We start from the raw sequence: 15221 nt of genomic DNA, 5'->3' as shown, positions 1-15221 counted from the left end.
AGATTTAACATTGGATCTCTAACTCTTTCTCTCTCTCTCTCACACACACACACACACACACACACACACTAACAAATCAGCTAAAAACATTAAGCTTGGTGGTTTTCATGTGACCATCATGAGGCTTATGCGCAAGTTCACTAAGGAAGCTCTGTAGTCACACGTCTGTCTGCTTCCCGGGTGTTTGGCAGCTAATGTAAGTTTTACATCACTTCCACTTTCCCATGCTTGTCCAGCTGGTTGTGACATCACGGGTCTAGTCCAATCAGCACTCAGCCCTCCTTCTTTAGGCCAATCAGCCTTCACTCCATGTACTTAAAATCTCACTGCACATCTGTGATTCTTCTTTTTAGATGCCTTCGTACAACCCACCTCCTCCCCATCTCCACCACCTTTCACTCATCTCTGTCAGGCGCCATTCAAGCCTCCATCTTCATCTCCACCACCAGCATCTATACTCTGGGGGTCCTTCCCTAATCGCTATCACAGCTGTGATTGTGTTCTGCTGCGCTGGACCATCGGAGTCTAAACACCAATGCATGAACTAGACGCGTGGTTTCTCTCTCTCTGTCTTTAGCTGTTGGTCACATTTATTTGCAAGTCAGCTGCAGGTTGATGATCCTAAACTATTTCAGCCGTCACACGCTGATGTTGAACTCCACCCGCTGCATCATATCTGCACCTAAATGGCAACTTGAAACAATACTTAAATCTTCATTTCATACATGTAAAGTGACACAATGCATCATTAATGATATATCAGCATCAATGATAACTGAATAATAATAATAACCTGTCGGTAAACTATTAACATAATCACATCAGTGGTTTATAACACAAAGATGTTTTTAATCTCCAGTCACATCAACAATACATTTGTTCAGCACTGCTCAAAATTCAGTCTTCCTGCTGCTTCTGATGAGAACATCAGGTTGTTGTCTTGGTGATTTCTCTCAAACGCTCCTTCGTTTCTGACCTCGCTGCCCTCTGCTGTGAATAAAGATGCTTCAGTCCTTCAATGAAAATAAGAAATAGTTTTATTTGATCACATGATTAAAGTACTCTGAGAAATAGCCTGGACAGAGGAAAGTGAGCAAATTGTTTAAGTGTTTGTGGTTAGTGTTAGATTAGGCTTGAAATGAAAATGATAACAGAGGACTATGGACACTTATTAGAAGAAATGAAAAATGAAAATAAAAAAGAGCCCGAAGGAAGACTAAAAAATGTCAACAGTGCAGAAAAACAGTATAAAGAGTGACTTACTCCTGACTGTCTCTGATCTTAGTTTCAGATGTCTTATTTATCTTGAGATTCCTGTGTGAAAAACGGAAAAATTTTAAAACAGTTAAAGCTGCAGAAACATTTACAGGGAGTGCAGAATTATTAGGCAAGTTGTATTTTTGAGGAATAATGTTATTATTGAACAACAACCATGTTCTCAATGAACCCAAAAAACTCATTAATATCAAAGCTGAATGTTTTTGGAAGTAGTTTTTAGTTTGTTTTTAGTTTTAGCTATTTTAGGGGGATATCTGTGTGTGCAGGTGACTATTACTGTGCATAATTATTAGGCAACTTAACAAAAAACAAATATATACCCATTTCAATTATTTATTTTTACCAGTGAAACCAATAGAACATCTCCACATTCATAAATATACATTTCTGACATTCAAAAACAAAACAAAAACAAATCAGCGACCAATATAGCCACCTTTCTTTGCAAGGACACTCAAAAGCCTGCCATCCATGGATTCTGTCAGTGTTTTGATCTGTTCACCATCAACATTGCGTGCAGCAGCAACCACAGCCTCCCAGACACTGTTCAGAGAGGTGTACTGTTTTGCCTCCTTGTAAATCTCACATTTGATGATGGACCACAGGTTCTCAATGGGGTTCAGATCAGGTGAACAAGGAGGCCATGTCATTAGTTTTTCTTCTTTTATACCCTTTCTTGCCAGCCACGCTGTGGAGTACTTGGACGCGTGTGATGGAGCATTGTCCTGCATGAAAATCATGTTTTTCTTGAAGGATGCAGACTTCTTCCTGTACCACTGCTTGAAGAAGGTGTCTTCCAGAAACTGGCAGTAGGACTGGGAGTTGAGCTTGACTCCATCCTCAACCCGAAAAGGCCCCACAAGCTCATCTTTGATGATACCAGCCCAAACCAGTACTCCACCTCCACCTTGCTGGCGTCTGAGTCGGACTGGAGCTCTCTGCCCTTTACCAATCCAGCCACGGGCCCATCCATCGGGCCCATCAAGACTCACTCTCATTTCATCAGTCCATAAAACCTTAGAAAAACCAGTCTTGAGATATTTCTTGGCCCAGTCTTGACGTTTCAGCTTGTGTGTCTTGTTCAGTGGTGGTCGTCTTTCAGCCTTTCTTACCTTGGCCATGTCTCTGAGTATTGCCCACCTTGTGCTTTTGGGCACTCCAGTGATGTTGCAGCTCTGAAATATGGCCAAACTGGTGGCAAGTGGCATCTTGGGAGCTGCACGCTTGACTTTTCCCAGTTCATGGGCAGTTATTTTGCACCTTGGTTTTTCCACACGCTTCTTGCGACCCTGTTGACTATTTTGAATGAAACGCTTGATTGTTCGATGATCACGCTTCAGAAGCTTTGCAATTTTGAGACTGCTGCATCCCTCTGCAAGATATCTCACTATTTTTGACTTTTCTGAGCCTGTCAAGTCCTTCTTTTGACCCGTTTTGCCAAAGGAAAGGACGTTGCCTAATAATTATGCACACCTGATATAGGGTGTTGATGTCATTAGACCACACCCCTTCTCATTACAGAGATGCACATCACCTAATATGCTTAATTGGTAGTAGGCTTTCGAGCCTATACAGCTTGGAGTAAGACAACATGCATGAAGAGGATGATGTGGACAAAATACTCATTTGCCTAATAATTCTGCACTCCCTGTATCAGGAGAAAATGCAACACAGACACGTTTTAATAGGATTACCTGTTGTGAGATTTTGTTCTATGATGGACAAAGATGAGTGCAGCAACACAACTAAAGGCAACCAGCAACACAGAGGACAGAATGACAGAAATCCTGATTGCTTTTGAGAAAACAGAGGAAAGAAGGAAAAATTAATTCAAACATAAAATAAAAAAAGATGGAAAAAAACTGAACTCAAAAACATACAAATGTGAATTCACCTAAATTTCTGCGCTTAGATCCAAAGTCTTCATCTAGACCTGGAAAAAAAAGGAAACATTACAATCACAGTGTAATCATCAATTATAAATCAGTGACTTTAAAAGAGTTTCTCACCATCATCATCATCATCATCACCATCACCATCACCACTACCATCATCAGGAATCGTCACCATCACCTCTCTGTGAGGAGCAGAGAGCACTCGTGCTGCACATCCCACCTGTGTGCTGTTGTTACATGAACCTGAGAGCACAGCTGTAGTGGTGACAGTGAATGTAGCGTTGGTGTTGGACACACTGACAGTGTTGTACTGTGAGAAGCTGAGGTCTTGTTGTGAGACACTGAGTGTTACAGTGGGAGCAGGTCGACCAGTGGCTGAACAGGAAACAACCCACTCTTCAGTAGAGTTTGACTCTCTGACATCAACAACAGGTTCATGCAGCTCTGTGAAGGATCAGGAGATATCATCACATCACTATATTATTTTTAGTCTCCTCTTGTTGGTTAAAGAAGGTAAAAGTTCTTACCATAAACTCGGAGGCAGGTTCTACCTGTGAAGGCTCCTTCAGGATAAGTGTTAAACAGACAGCGATAGCATCCTTCATCCTGCTCTGTTACATTCCTGATGACTATGGAGCAGTTCTGTAGTCCAGTGTATTTAAACTTGACTTTATCTGTAAAGCCATCATTCACTCTCTGACCAAAGTACTTGTTGTAGGTGGCAACATTTGTCTCCACATCACGTGAGATTTTCTGCCATGTGACCTGAAGGACGTCTTTAGTCTCTAAGAGCTGACAGCTGAATTCAGCATCTTCTCCCACTGCTGCCAGCACAGTCTGCTGTGTTTGGATCACTGCTGTTAGAGCTGCACAAACAGACATGTGAGGCATGAGCACCAAGTGTGTGTCTGCTACTTATCAGCTGCAATAAAACCTGTAGGCATCTCACTGTAAAGTTTTTCATAATCACGTTTTGAGTGTATTTTCGATTTCTTATGTTATATTGGAAGTCTGTTTACTTCTTGTTTGGTTATTATTAGTAAGGAGTTAGTTGAGTTTCAGTCTAGTTTAGGTTTTATCTATGTCCCCGTGTTTGTCTTTTTCTGTATTTTGTGTCAGTCTTTCATGTGTTTCTTGTCTGCGTGTTTCAGGTTATCAAGCTTGTCTTCTCGTGTCCAGTCTCTCCAGCTTTCCTGCTTTATTTCGAGGAGTCCAGTGTTTCCATGTTCAGTGTGTTTTGTTTTACTTCCCCTTGTGGCGTAATGTTCATTTGTATCAGCCGTGTCTCCACTTCCCTCGTTACCTTTGTTTGGATTATTTCATAGTTATGTTGGTTGCATGTTCCTGTCCAGTTTCATGTCCATGTCCGTTGTCATCATCTTCATAGATAGTTTTAGTTTTTCCCAGTTTAGGTTTTAGTTTTGTTTCGCCCTAATGTCATCTTGCCTGGTTTTCTGTTTTTTGTGTCAGCCACAATAAAGGCTCACTTTTGGTTAAACTTCAGCACATTTCTCCTGCGCCTGCTTTTGAGTCCGTTCCTTAAACACACGGCCGCTCAGCTGTGTCAAAGGTTAAAAACGTTGCCCCTTCAGTGGTCCTCTAGAAGTCTGGGGCCCGGTTCTCCTTCATGCTTGCTTCATAGGGTTTTTTTTAATTAATTTGTGCTTCGTACACAACAGCATTGGTACAATTAATGTTAAATATTCTTTTATTCTCCTCAACTCTAAAACTATACTAAAATATAACGACAGCATCCATCTTGTCATAAAACGACTAAACAGCTGATACATGAACAAAATAACTCACAAGCTTTCAAATTTGAGCATTTTTATTTCCTTGAAATCAGGTTGCCCTCATGTAAATGTGTTTATTTACATTCATTCAAGGAGCTCCCAGGTGTTAAATTCAAACAGGACACCTGACAAACAAAAAATGTCATATTTAACGATATGTTCACATTTAATAATATCCAGAGTACCTTTGAGTTAGAATCACTGCCTTGTGGTAGGTTTGCCTCAGCCAAATGGTTAAGGTGTGGTTTACATCCATGTCTGTCCACTTATGGTACAGTATACACATGTAGTCAGTTATAGCCAAACACCTTTGATTACTGAATTACGTTCACTTCATTAATGAAGTGAATGTAATTCACATTTGTCTGAACATTTGTCTGAGATTAACTCTTTGGGGTCTTTACCTTACAATATAACATACTTGACTGTTTAAGTGGTGCCACATGATTAAAACTGAACAGATCTAAAGAAGATGTTCCTGAACTTTGGGTTTATTCGAACAGGACGGATGGATAACCACAGAACTTTTCCCCATATGATAACTAAAACACAAAATAAATTAAGACAGATTACTGTCCCAAACTTAAAGACAAAAGTTCATTTACTGGACTTGTTTTGTCAGTGAAGAGCAAAGTACAATTAGAAGTGCTTGTTCTGATGAAAAGTTAAACTGTAGCAGCGTAGTGAATAAGGATCTGTGTCCACGAATCCTCAGCAGTGACAACACTTACATCATAGTTCAAAATCCTTAATCTTTCACATCTTTCTCTCCACGGGGTTCAAATGCTCTTAGCTGTTTAAGTAGAGGAAAAAGTCTGACATATTTCACGGCCATTAAATGTTAGACAAGGCTCTGAAAACGAGGTTACGGTTACAAACAAAAACCTCTGCTTGTGCGCACAGACCCTAAATCACAATAAATAAGACAATAGTAAGACAAATTACTACAAAGTGACACCAGAGGCTGGAGAAGAGCAAGCATAAAGTGACACATTGTGTGTGCACAATTTCTCTTGTTACCACTCTTCATATACCAGTGTGACAAAGTCCTGAATGCAGCCTGCATGTTAGTCCATCAAGGTCCATCTGAGCTTTAAATAAATCTCAGGCTCAGCCATTGAGACTAGTCGCAATTTATTCTGAGGAAAAAAAGAGAAACCACAACACATTTTTAAAAAGTTTGTATTTTTATAATTTTTTTACTTTGAACATAAACAACAGAAACAAAAAAAGGATTAGGGCTGTGCGATATGACGATATATATCAGATGACGATATAAAAATTTCTATCGTTTCATATTATACACTATTGTTTGTTTTGTGCTGTTGCAAAATAAACTGTTTACGGCAATATTTTTTTCATGGTTTTGATGGTCACTGTAGTTGCTATATTATTTCTTAAAGTTCTCTCCTTCTCTTATACTTATACTATACAATAACCACACTATGGACGGACACGTGACTGTTTTTACGCGTACTTTCGTTACCAACAATGACGGTAAAACTATCGTGTGGCTCCGCCGTCCGCTTGTTTATTTTCCACATAAACCTTTCACAATAAAGCTCAAGTTTCTGTTGAGACTTTTCAAACTAAACTGAAATGATATACATTATTCTCAAACATAAAATTTCAGAATATGCATCAAACAAATGACCTCAAATAAAAACATCAAGTAACTATAAATGGCGCTTACAGTCACCACGCAGATGAAGGCACAGAGAATACCAGCATGGCCAGCAAGGATGAGGCAGAACCAGCTAGCTCCAAACAGAAGGACCAGTCAAAACAAATCGAGGACCTTATTGTTAAACGAGAGGCTACCTCTGTAGCATGGACATGGTTTGGTTATGAAAAGTCTGACACGCCCCAGAAAACTGTACTATGCAAATTATGCCACAAACTGGTCCCCACCACCACTCGAACACGACAAACCTCTTTAACCACCTACACAAGAATCACATGAAAGAGTTTCGAGAGAGTTTACGAATGAAAAGCAAAAAAGAGCCGTCAGGTGCTCAAAATAATCCTTAGACTCAAACGTTAGAACAGGCTTTTCCTCGCAGCACGCCGTGTAATAAATACTCAGAAAGAAAATGGCGGCCGTTTAAACTCATGTCTAAAAATGTATAGTTTCACGCATTGATCAAAACACTCGACTCCAGGTCGAAACAGGACCCCAGCTGAAAACACTTCACATAAGTCGAGTTGCCCGAGAATCACAGAATTTACAGAAAATGCACTATTTTGTGATATATATCGTTATCAGGAGAGATACGTCTTATATTGGGATGTGAGATTTTGGTCATATCACGCAGCCCTACAAAGGATTATAATTCACGTTGAGTTGCATACACATAACACCATTCTGTTGCAACAAAAGCAGTTTATAATTAAAGTAACATACATACCTTGAAAAACTAAATCAACCACAACATTAAACTCACCTTGTTTCTGTAGAGAAGGTGATCAGGGTTTTTCTTCATTTCCTGAGACCAGCTGCTCTGGATCATCACCAGCTTGTATCTTCGTCTTTTTTTTCACACGGGGAAGTCTTTCCTTTTCTTGGCCATTGCTCTGCACTGGAAAACCAAAGTGTGTGATCAAAGGTGAAATAAGGGATATTTTTCCACTGCAGGACTTAGAGTGCTTCAAGTAGTGATACCTGTTGATCCATTTCTCAAATAATCTGTAAGGATATGGATTTTTAAGAAAGATACAAATATCTCTGCTTATATTTGGCTAAAAGCTTGATATAGACACAACAGTTTATAATATGTCAGGATCCCCCACAAGGCATATAAAGCCCCTGCACACCAGCACTGCGCTTACATTATAGTTCAATCAATAAATAGTTATTATTGATTTATTATTGAATTCTTTTAGTAATAATTATTAGTATTTAATCACATTAGCACAGTGGGTAACAAAAATATTCCACATACTAGAAATGCTGCTCAACATTTCATAAATTACATTTTCAACAAATGTTGGAGTAAAAACACAGTTACAGGGAAAATGTGTCTGTCTGTAAATATTAACTAAACATTTCTATGTGCTACAAAATAGACATAATTGTAAATGTGCTGAGGTGAAACTATACTTTCAATAATATTACCACTACAGCCTGCTAACCGAAATAATCTATGCTGGTCAGCTAGCTAAAAGTCTTTACTTTAGCAGCCCAAATCAGAGGCTAACATTAGTAATACCCAGAGAGACACAGACAGCTAACTATAATATTTATGAAAACTGGTTCAGCCACTGAAGGACAAAACCGGTGGTATCACAGTAAAAATTATTTTTAACATTAATTAAAATGGAAAGCTTAAGTCATGTTAAACCTAACTAACGATTATTTAAAAAATGAGTCAGCAAAATATTCCTGACTTGTCTGGAGACAGCCGAAACCAGTTAACAAATAAATTAACAATTCTTTCTAAATAAAAATACGTGGTCTTTTGAAAAACATTATTTTAATAAAAGAAAACATGAGTTTTAATACTTACCACAGAGATTTTAAGGCTCTTGCACTTACTTTTCACTCCTTTTCGGGTTCTTTTTCCCCACAATGCATTGCAGTAGTTGAGACATACAGAAAAATACCTGTAAATGACTAATACGGAAAATTCCTTCACGTTTATACAGTAGATTGTACTGTATTTTTTTTTTACAGTGTATAACAATCAAGTGGACCAGTACAGCATAAGGTCCACTTGGGAAAATAAATCTGTTGGCCATTTTTCTTGGCTTTCAGACAGTAATTCTGATTACTACAGTTCTGGACAGGACAGGGAAAAAATAATGATAATAGTAATTCTTAGTTGTAGTATGAAAATGGCCTATCTCATATTTTGTTATCTAACATAAAAAGTGGGAATCAATTAAACATTATGTTTTTACAAAATGAACAATACTCATACTGTACCAAACATCTCCTGACTGCTGAAGATTTTAATGAATACTAGAATGGTGTATTGGGTATACTCCAGTGATAATGTTGTAGAGTAAAAAAAAAATATGGGAAGAGAAAATTAATTAACAAACATGTTCATTAAACCAGTATTAAGAACAGTTTTTTCTTCCGTGTGGAGCATCAGCTGCAGTAAACGCTTAATGAAAATAATCCATATTCACAGAAATAAAATCTAATGTCTCCACTGTTCGTATAGAATCTCTCATGGCTTCAGATGAAAAACAAAAATCATACTTGTGACCTCTTTGAGATCAGTTTCTAATAATTACGAGTGAAACGTTTTTTCTTCACCCATCCACAAAACAGCTTTAAAAACAAAACGGAGAATAGTGAACACAGCTTACCTTCAGAACAGACCATTAGAAGAGAAAGCAAATATACAATTGCACCATCCGCCATGCTGTAAAGAGAGTAACACGAGCTGTTTCTATAGTGTGCGTTTGGTATTTTAAAGACATAAAAAGAAAATTACATTAAGTGGTTCTTACATATGAGGTGGGGGGGATTCCACGCAGTTGTGGAATTTTTCTGTGTTGTTTTTGCTCACGTGTAGTGTTGACTCATTTTTTAGAAACTTTATTTCACCACAGCAGCAAGTTTATTTATCCCAGGTAGATAAAAATAACCCATATTCAGTCTGTAGTGAACGTTCCGATGTATTATTAGGGGCAAATTAAGAAGAAAAAAAAATTGATGTTGAGAATAAAGTTCAAATCATGACATGCCTACAACGCCTTGGGATTGTCACGAGGTGTTCTCTGTGAAGAAAAACCCCTTCTAAAACCGGAAGATCAGTGGAGGATTCAAGGCAATAGAGAATATAAAAACTAAGTTTCTAAAAAATAAATTATTTCACATGAAAACAACAATAAAATCCCCGCAGGGGCAAGGCTCCGAACTCCGCTATCCTGTGCTCAACGTTCGTGTCTCCTGTCTCGTTGTCTCCCGAGATAGGACGTCCTTCTGTCACTGAACTGCTCACCACTGAGGCTGTTTCTCAAGACTAAATACAAAATCTACAGGAATTATGTACAGATTTAGTTCTTTATTATAAATGATCAGGATAGTGATGGTAAATTTGATTCTTTTTACTGAATTGAGTTTTAATGAGTCACTCACCAAAGTGAATCGGATTTTTTGAGTCATTTGATTCACTGAGTCAGTTGACCAAAGAGTGCAAAAAATGTACATTTTCACTCAAACTTAATTTGTTTCTCTTTTCATGTAAATCCTACTGCTAAGATGAATGATTCTAAAAGAAAACAACTATTATATAGAGCAAAAAAGAGCAAAAACATTTCTAAAATTAAGCAATTTCCTATCAAAATTGCTTAATAAACATTTATTTATTTTTATTTTATTTTGTTTTATTTTTATTTTATTAGTATTTTCCTTAAATGTGTTAAATATATATTTTCTCATCTAAATGTCCACTGAGCTGTGAGCCAGGGGGCAGTAATGCGCCTTAACATTCGTTGCCAACCAAGAAGAAGAAGAAGCTGTGAGCCAAGAGGGAGGGGGTGAGTGAGTGAGTGATTCGTTCGCTCTATGGTCGTGTCCAAATTCATGGGCTGCATCCTCCTGAGGCCGCATTTGTAGACCGATTACGGCATAGCGACGCACCGAAGGCTGTCCAAATTCGTAGACTCCTCCGAATGCAGCCAACAAATGCGTCCTCCTTTTCCCCGAATTTGAAGGATGGGTCGGGTGTGTCCTTCGTGGCCTACCATATCCCAGAATTCATAGTGCGGCCCAGCCAAACTCCAGTTTCCAACAATGGCGGCCGCTACTAAGTTTTAAAATTACTCATACTAATCTTTCTGGGTCACAAAAATTTTTTTTAACATATTTTCAGGCGAGAAAGTAGTTGTGTAAACATCAAATATCTGCTCGGTTTATCAAGATATCGCATATTTGCAAAAGTGCTTCGACGTTTTCGGAGGCGTCTGCTACCCACCAGCTCGACAGCTCGCCGGGAGCTCGAGGGTCACTGATGCGGCCGAGAACGGCACAACTCCCGGCACATCATTTTCAGATCACCGCGGACTTTCGCTGCTCGGGTTAAACGTAATATATAAGTCACTTAGACAACCTCAAAATGTTATTGTTGGGCTTTTTTCAGTTTTGTTTGTTCGTCAGTAAATCGGTTTGGCTGAGATTAAAGTTATTAGATTAGATTAGATAAAATAAAACTTTATTAATCCCCCGGGTGGGTTCCTCCTTGGTTTTTACACAGCTGACTAAACGTCAAACAGAAAACTGATTAAACAGAAGTATGAGACAGTCGAGAATTTACGCCAGTGTCCTGTTATATTTTAGATAGCAAGGAGCAGATGGCTGAGTTTATTAAACTCCACCGAGACAGCGGTGACGCAAATCAGAAGGCTAGACCGTCCAATTTCCCCAGCTGTTTACTTCCGGCCTACCCGACCTTCTGAGGACCCGGCCCACGTAGACCGCGAAGGCCGGGTCCTCAGGAGGATGCAGTCCATGAATTTGGACACGACCTATGATTCAGCACAGGAAGGAGGGGGTGAGCGAGTCCTGAGTGATTCGCTTACGCTTATGATTCAATACAGGAAGGGAGGGGGTGAGTAGCTCAAATGTGCTGTTAGCATGTTAGCAGAGCGATGCTACTGTGAACCGAGGAGCTATTTTCTTGATGTGAGCTTCTACTCAGGTTTTTTTTCTTCCATTTAAGAGCAGAAATTTTTTTGTTACAATACTGGATGTTGTGTTTTTCTCCACAATTTTAATTATAAGCTAGATACATTGCTGCTAACAGCAACAGGGATGAGTCACTGAGTCAGTTGGGCTTGTGAATCATGATTCATGAGTTAGTAAAGTGATTCTCGAATATTGAACGATTTGTTCATGATTCGCGCATCACTAATTCAGACGTTATTCTAAGTTTCGCAAACCGTTACTAAATCCAGCCCCAGATCCTACTCTTAGAGCTGACTTTAATTTTCCACTTAAGTTGCAGACTTGCATTTTTTTTCATTGGCTGACAATACTGGAATATTTCAGTCAGCTGGGGCCCATTATCAGACATCACGCGCACAGAGACTGCGTCATCTCAGGGTTTTTCTCTTTCCTCTGCCACAGGTCTGAGTCTCTCCCTCCCTCTCTCTCTCTTTCACACACACACGCACACACACACACACGCTATCACTCGTGCTTCGCAGACTTACCCGGAAACTTCCTCTTGCAGTTTCCTGTCTAGTTGCTTAGTTTAGTTTCTCAGAACTAGATTTGCGTGGATAGCCTGAAACTGATGACTTATTGTGTGGTTGGTTCGCGGTCTGCTTCTCGTTTACATTTTGGCTGGGGCACCCATCTCTGTTTTTTTGTTTTTCTTCGTCCATTTTAGTAACTATCGCTAAAAGCTTGTTGCATCTGTCCTTTGGGACATTAAGCAACATCGTACAACAACACGTTCTCCAACACAAGCTGACTCTAGCCTGGAAAGATCGAGCGCTGATGTCTCCTGACATACGAAAATTTAGGCAGACTGACAGTCAGCTGCTTCTTTCTGTTGTCAAAACGGAGTCAGAGGTTCGATTTAAATCAGACTAGTTTGCTTTTTTTGGCTGGCTGTACTGACATGCTGCAATAGTATTTTAATTTGAGGCTTTCGGTCTCATCCTTGTTGAACGTAAAATTTAAATAACGTCACTCCGAGTCTTTAATAAGCTGCCAATTTGAGAAACTTTACAGCACGTTAGTCATTATTATCCCCTATTCACTGTACAGCGGAACATCCCGAAGCACTTCAGGCTTATTAACACTCTGAGCCAGAGTTTAACAAGCTTAATTCTGTGCTGCTGTTTCTGTTGCAGTCCTAAATTTTAGTGTTACAATATAACAGTAGCACCCAACCCAACACCACAACTGAAGGGTGTCATGATCTGGATGTATGACTGGAAAATTTCTAGTGATGGGATTTCCGGCTCTTTTTAGAGAACCGGCTCTTTCGGCTCCCAAACCTGTGCTCAACCTCAAGAGGAAAACCTCTTGAGGTTGTTTTGTTGCTTTAATTAATTTATTATTAACAACAACATAAAATTATGCACAAAAGGAATTACTAATGTAAAAAAACCCTGTGGTTTTATTTATATATGTTTATATATAAATATATGCGGTGGCCCCTTGAGACAAAGCACATACAAACTCCAAAACACATTTCTAGCTTTAACTGAACTTCCAAAACAGAGCTACCTAGATCACTTAAATTACACAATTGAAAGCATAGGTGTATTGTTTGTGAATTTATACACAAGCACTCATATATATTCAAATAATTTAAAAAATGTTCATTTACCTGTTACTACCACACACTACCACACAACACTGCGCCTAGCATCCTGGAGCACTTCTGTTGTGTTTTGTACGTACTTCGGAGTTTTTAACTGTTTTGGAGTTTTTACGTGCTTTGTCTGTAGGGGCCACCGTAAATATAGTTTTATTTATTCACTCCACATAAAATGTAATAAATAAATCATATGATACAATAACCAGCTATTTACATTTCAACTTTTAACTATTTAATTTTCAGCTTTTTCCTTTTAAACAAATTTAAAGTGAAACAACACAAAACATTGCAAACCACAACACAATTAAATATAAATTAAAATATGAAAACTAAAAGAACATGCATATTCTCTGTCATATAGGCCTGCATGAATAAACTTTCTGAATCCTTTATCATCCGCAACCGAAAATAGTTGTGGATGATTACTATACCTTTCTAATGTGACGTTGTTGTCCCTGGCTCTCTTTCTCTGTCTCTCCCTCCAGCTCTGTTCCTGTGCTACTGCTAATGTAACTACTGCCCCTCCCACCTCTTCCCAGCGCAAAGCACAAGGCTCGCATGCGTGCGGAGTGAAGCGGAAAAAAAGTGCGAGAGAGAGGGTGAGAGAAAGAAAAACAAAAATCCACGGCTCCCAATAAGGAACCAGCTCGCCTCGTTCACTTCAAAGACTTGGCTCTAAGAGCCGTTTCATTCACGACCGACACATCACAAAAAATTTCATCAGGCACCTGAGTTCCTTGGTCTGCACCCCTGGGCGGAGCCAGCATCTCTCCTGCAGTCCCGCACACCTGAAGCTGATTCTGGGTAATAAGGTTGAGGTTTTAAGGTCCACTCAGACTCTCCTTTGCCGCCAGTTTGTCATCGACTTCACGTTGGTGTCTGTTTTGGCAGTAGGTTTTGACTAGTGATGGCCAAATGAAGCTTTCTGAAGCACTGAAGCTTGTATCGAAAAACGGTTCATTACTCGAAGCTTTTCAACACAGTCCTCTCTGGTGACATCTGGTGGCCAGAAATATGAAGCGCAGCTTGAATCCACAAAATAAAACCAACTGCTTCATTATGATTGCCCACTCTACAGAGTGGAATCCTGTCTGATATTGGGCCGCTGTTGTGTTGCTTTGAACGTGTATTCTTTGGTGGTTAAAAAAATGTGTTTTATTTGTTTAATAAATAATTTTGATCAGTAAACTCTCCTTGTTTAAACATGCGCCATGGTTTGGTCTTCCTTTGCTTGTGACTTCTTGATGTTGGTAAATACAATAATTGAAAAATACCACATTACATATAATATACATATAATAAGGTACAACACATTATGGAGTAGGCTTCTGCTGTGAGGTCCTGCCTCCATGCACTTGTGCATGTGCTAGACGGGTATATTTATAAATAATATTATATTAGGGAAATTTTCCAAGACATATTTTTGACCTGGGGGTAGAATTGATTGTGAACTGGAAAGGGAAAATGCTTATGAACTTGCAAATTAAAAACAAATTAAAAAGTAGCCCTTTTTCATTTTTATTTAAGAAGAGAATTTGTTCTAGTGTGCGATGGCCGAACCTGTTCCTTTTCGTGGAGATAATTTATCGTGCCTTAAGGAACATCCCTTCACACAGATGCAGTTATACAGTCTAACTGGGCCCCACAAACTATCAGATAAAGAGAATAAATGAATTCAATTGCTGCACATTTGGCAGACTAACATTTTCAGATTAATTAAACAATAAAATATATATATTTTTACAACATTACAAGTAAAGAGTCAAGTGGAAGTTTTTCTAAAGTTATTTAATGATATTTATATTATGGAAGCAGATTTTTGACATTTTACCTTTTTCCCGTTTTCAGATCAAATAAACACCCACAAAACAAAAGCAAACGGCCAGAACACAAAGCTGGAAAACCCACCCGATTGACAAAAATCAACTCAAAATACTCCCACACAACAGAACCTCCTCTATTCCTCG

At 38.9% G+C, this 15221-nt stretch overlaps 1 protein-coding gene across 1 annotated transcript; it reads right to left on the bottom strand.

The window, feature by feature from the left end:
* Window positions 1-828: 828 nt before the first annotated feature.
* Window positions 829-13719, bottom strand: LOC106674817 (OX-2 membrane glycoprotein-like). Its single transcript, XM_024799467.2, has 8 exons — window positions 13686-13719; window positions 9284-9339; window positions 3701-4039; window positions 3288-3617; window positions 3173-3211; window positions 2973-3072; window positions 1264-1314; window positions 829-1013 (listed from the first exon to the last, which is right to left on the bottom strand). The coding sequence occupies exons 2-8, from the start codon at window positions 9336-9338 to the stop codon at window positions 881-883; spliced, it is 1047 nt and encodes a 348-aa protein (XP_024655235.2). The 5' UTR covers window position 9339; window positions 13686-13719; the 3' UTR covers window positions 829-880.
* Between the last annotated feature and the right edge of the window lie 1502 nt (window positions 13720-15221).

This window comes from Maylandia zebra, unplaced genomic scaffold (assembly GCF_041146795.1).
Source record: "Maylandia zebra isolate NMK-2024a unplaced genomic scaffold, Mzebra_GT3a scaffold03, whole genome shotgun sequence".
NCBI classification, from domain to species: domain Eukaryota; kingdom Metazoa; phylum Chordata; class Actinopteri; order Cichliformes; family Cichlidae; genus Maylandia; species Maylandia zebra.
Note: the sequence above shows the minus strand (reverse complement) of the source record. Positions and strands in the feature narration are given on the sequence as shown.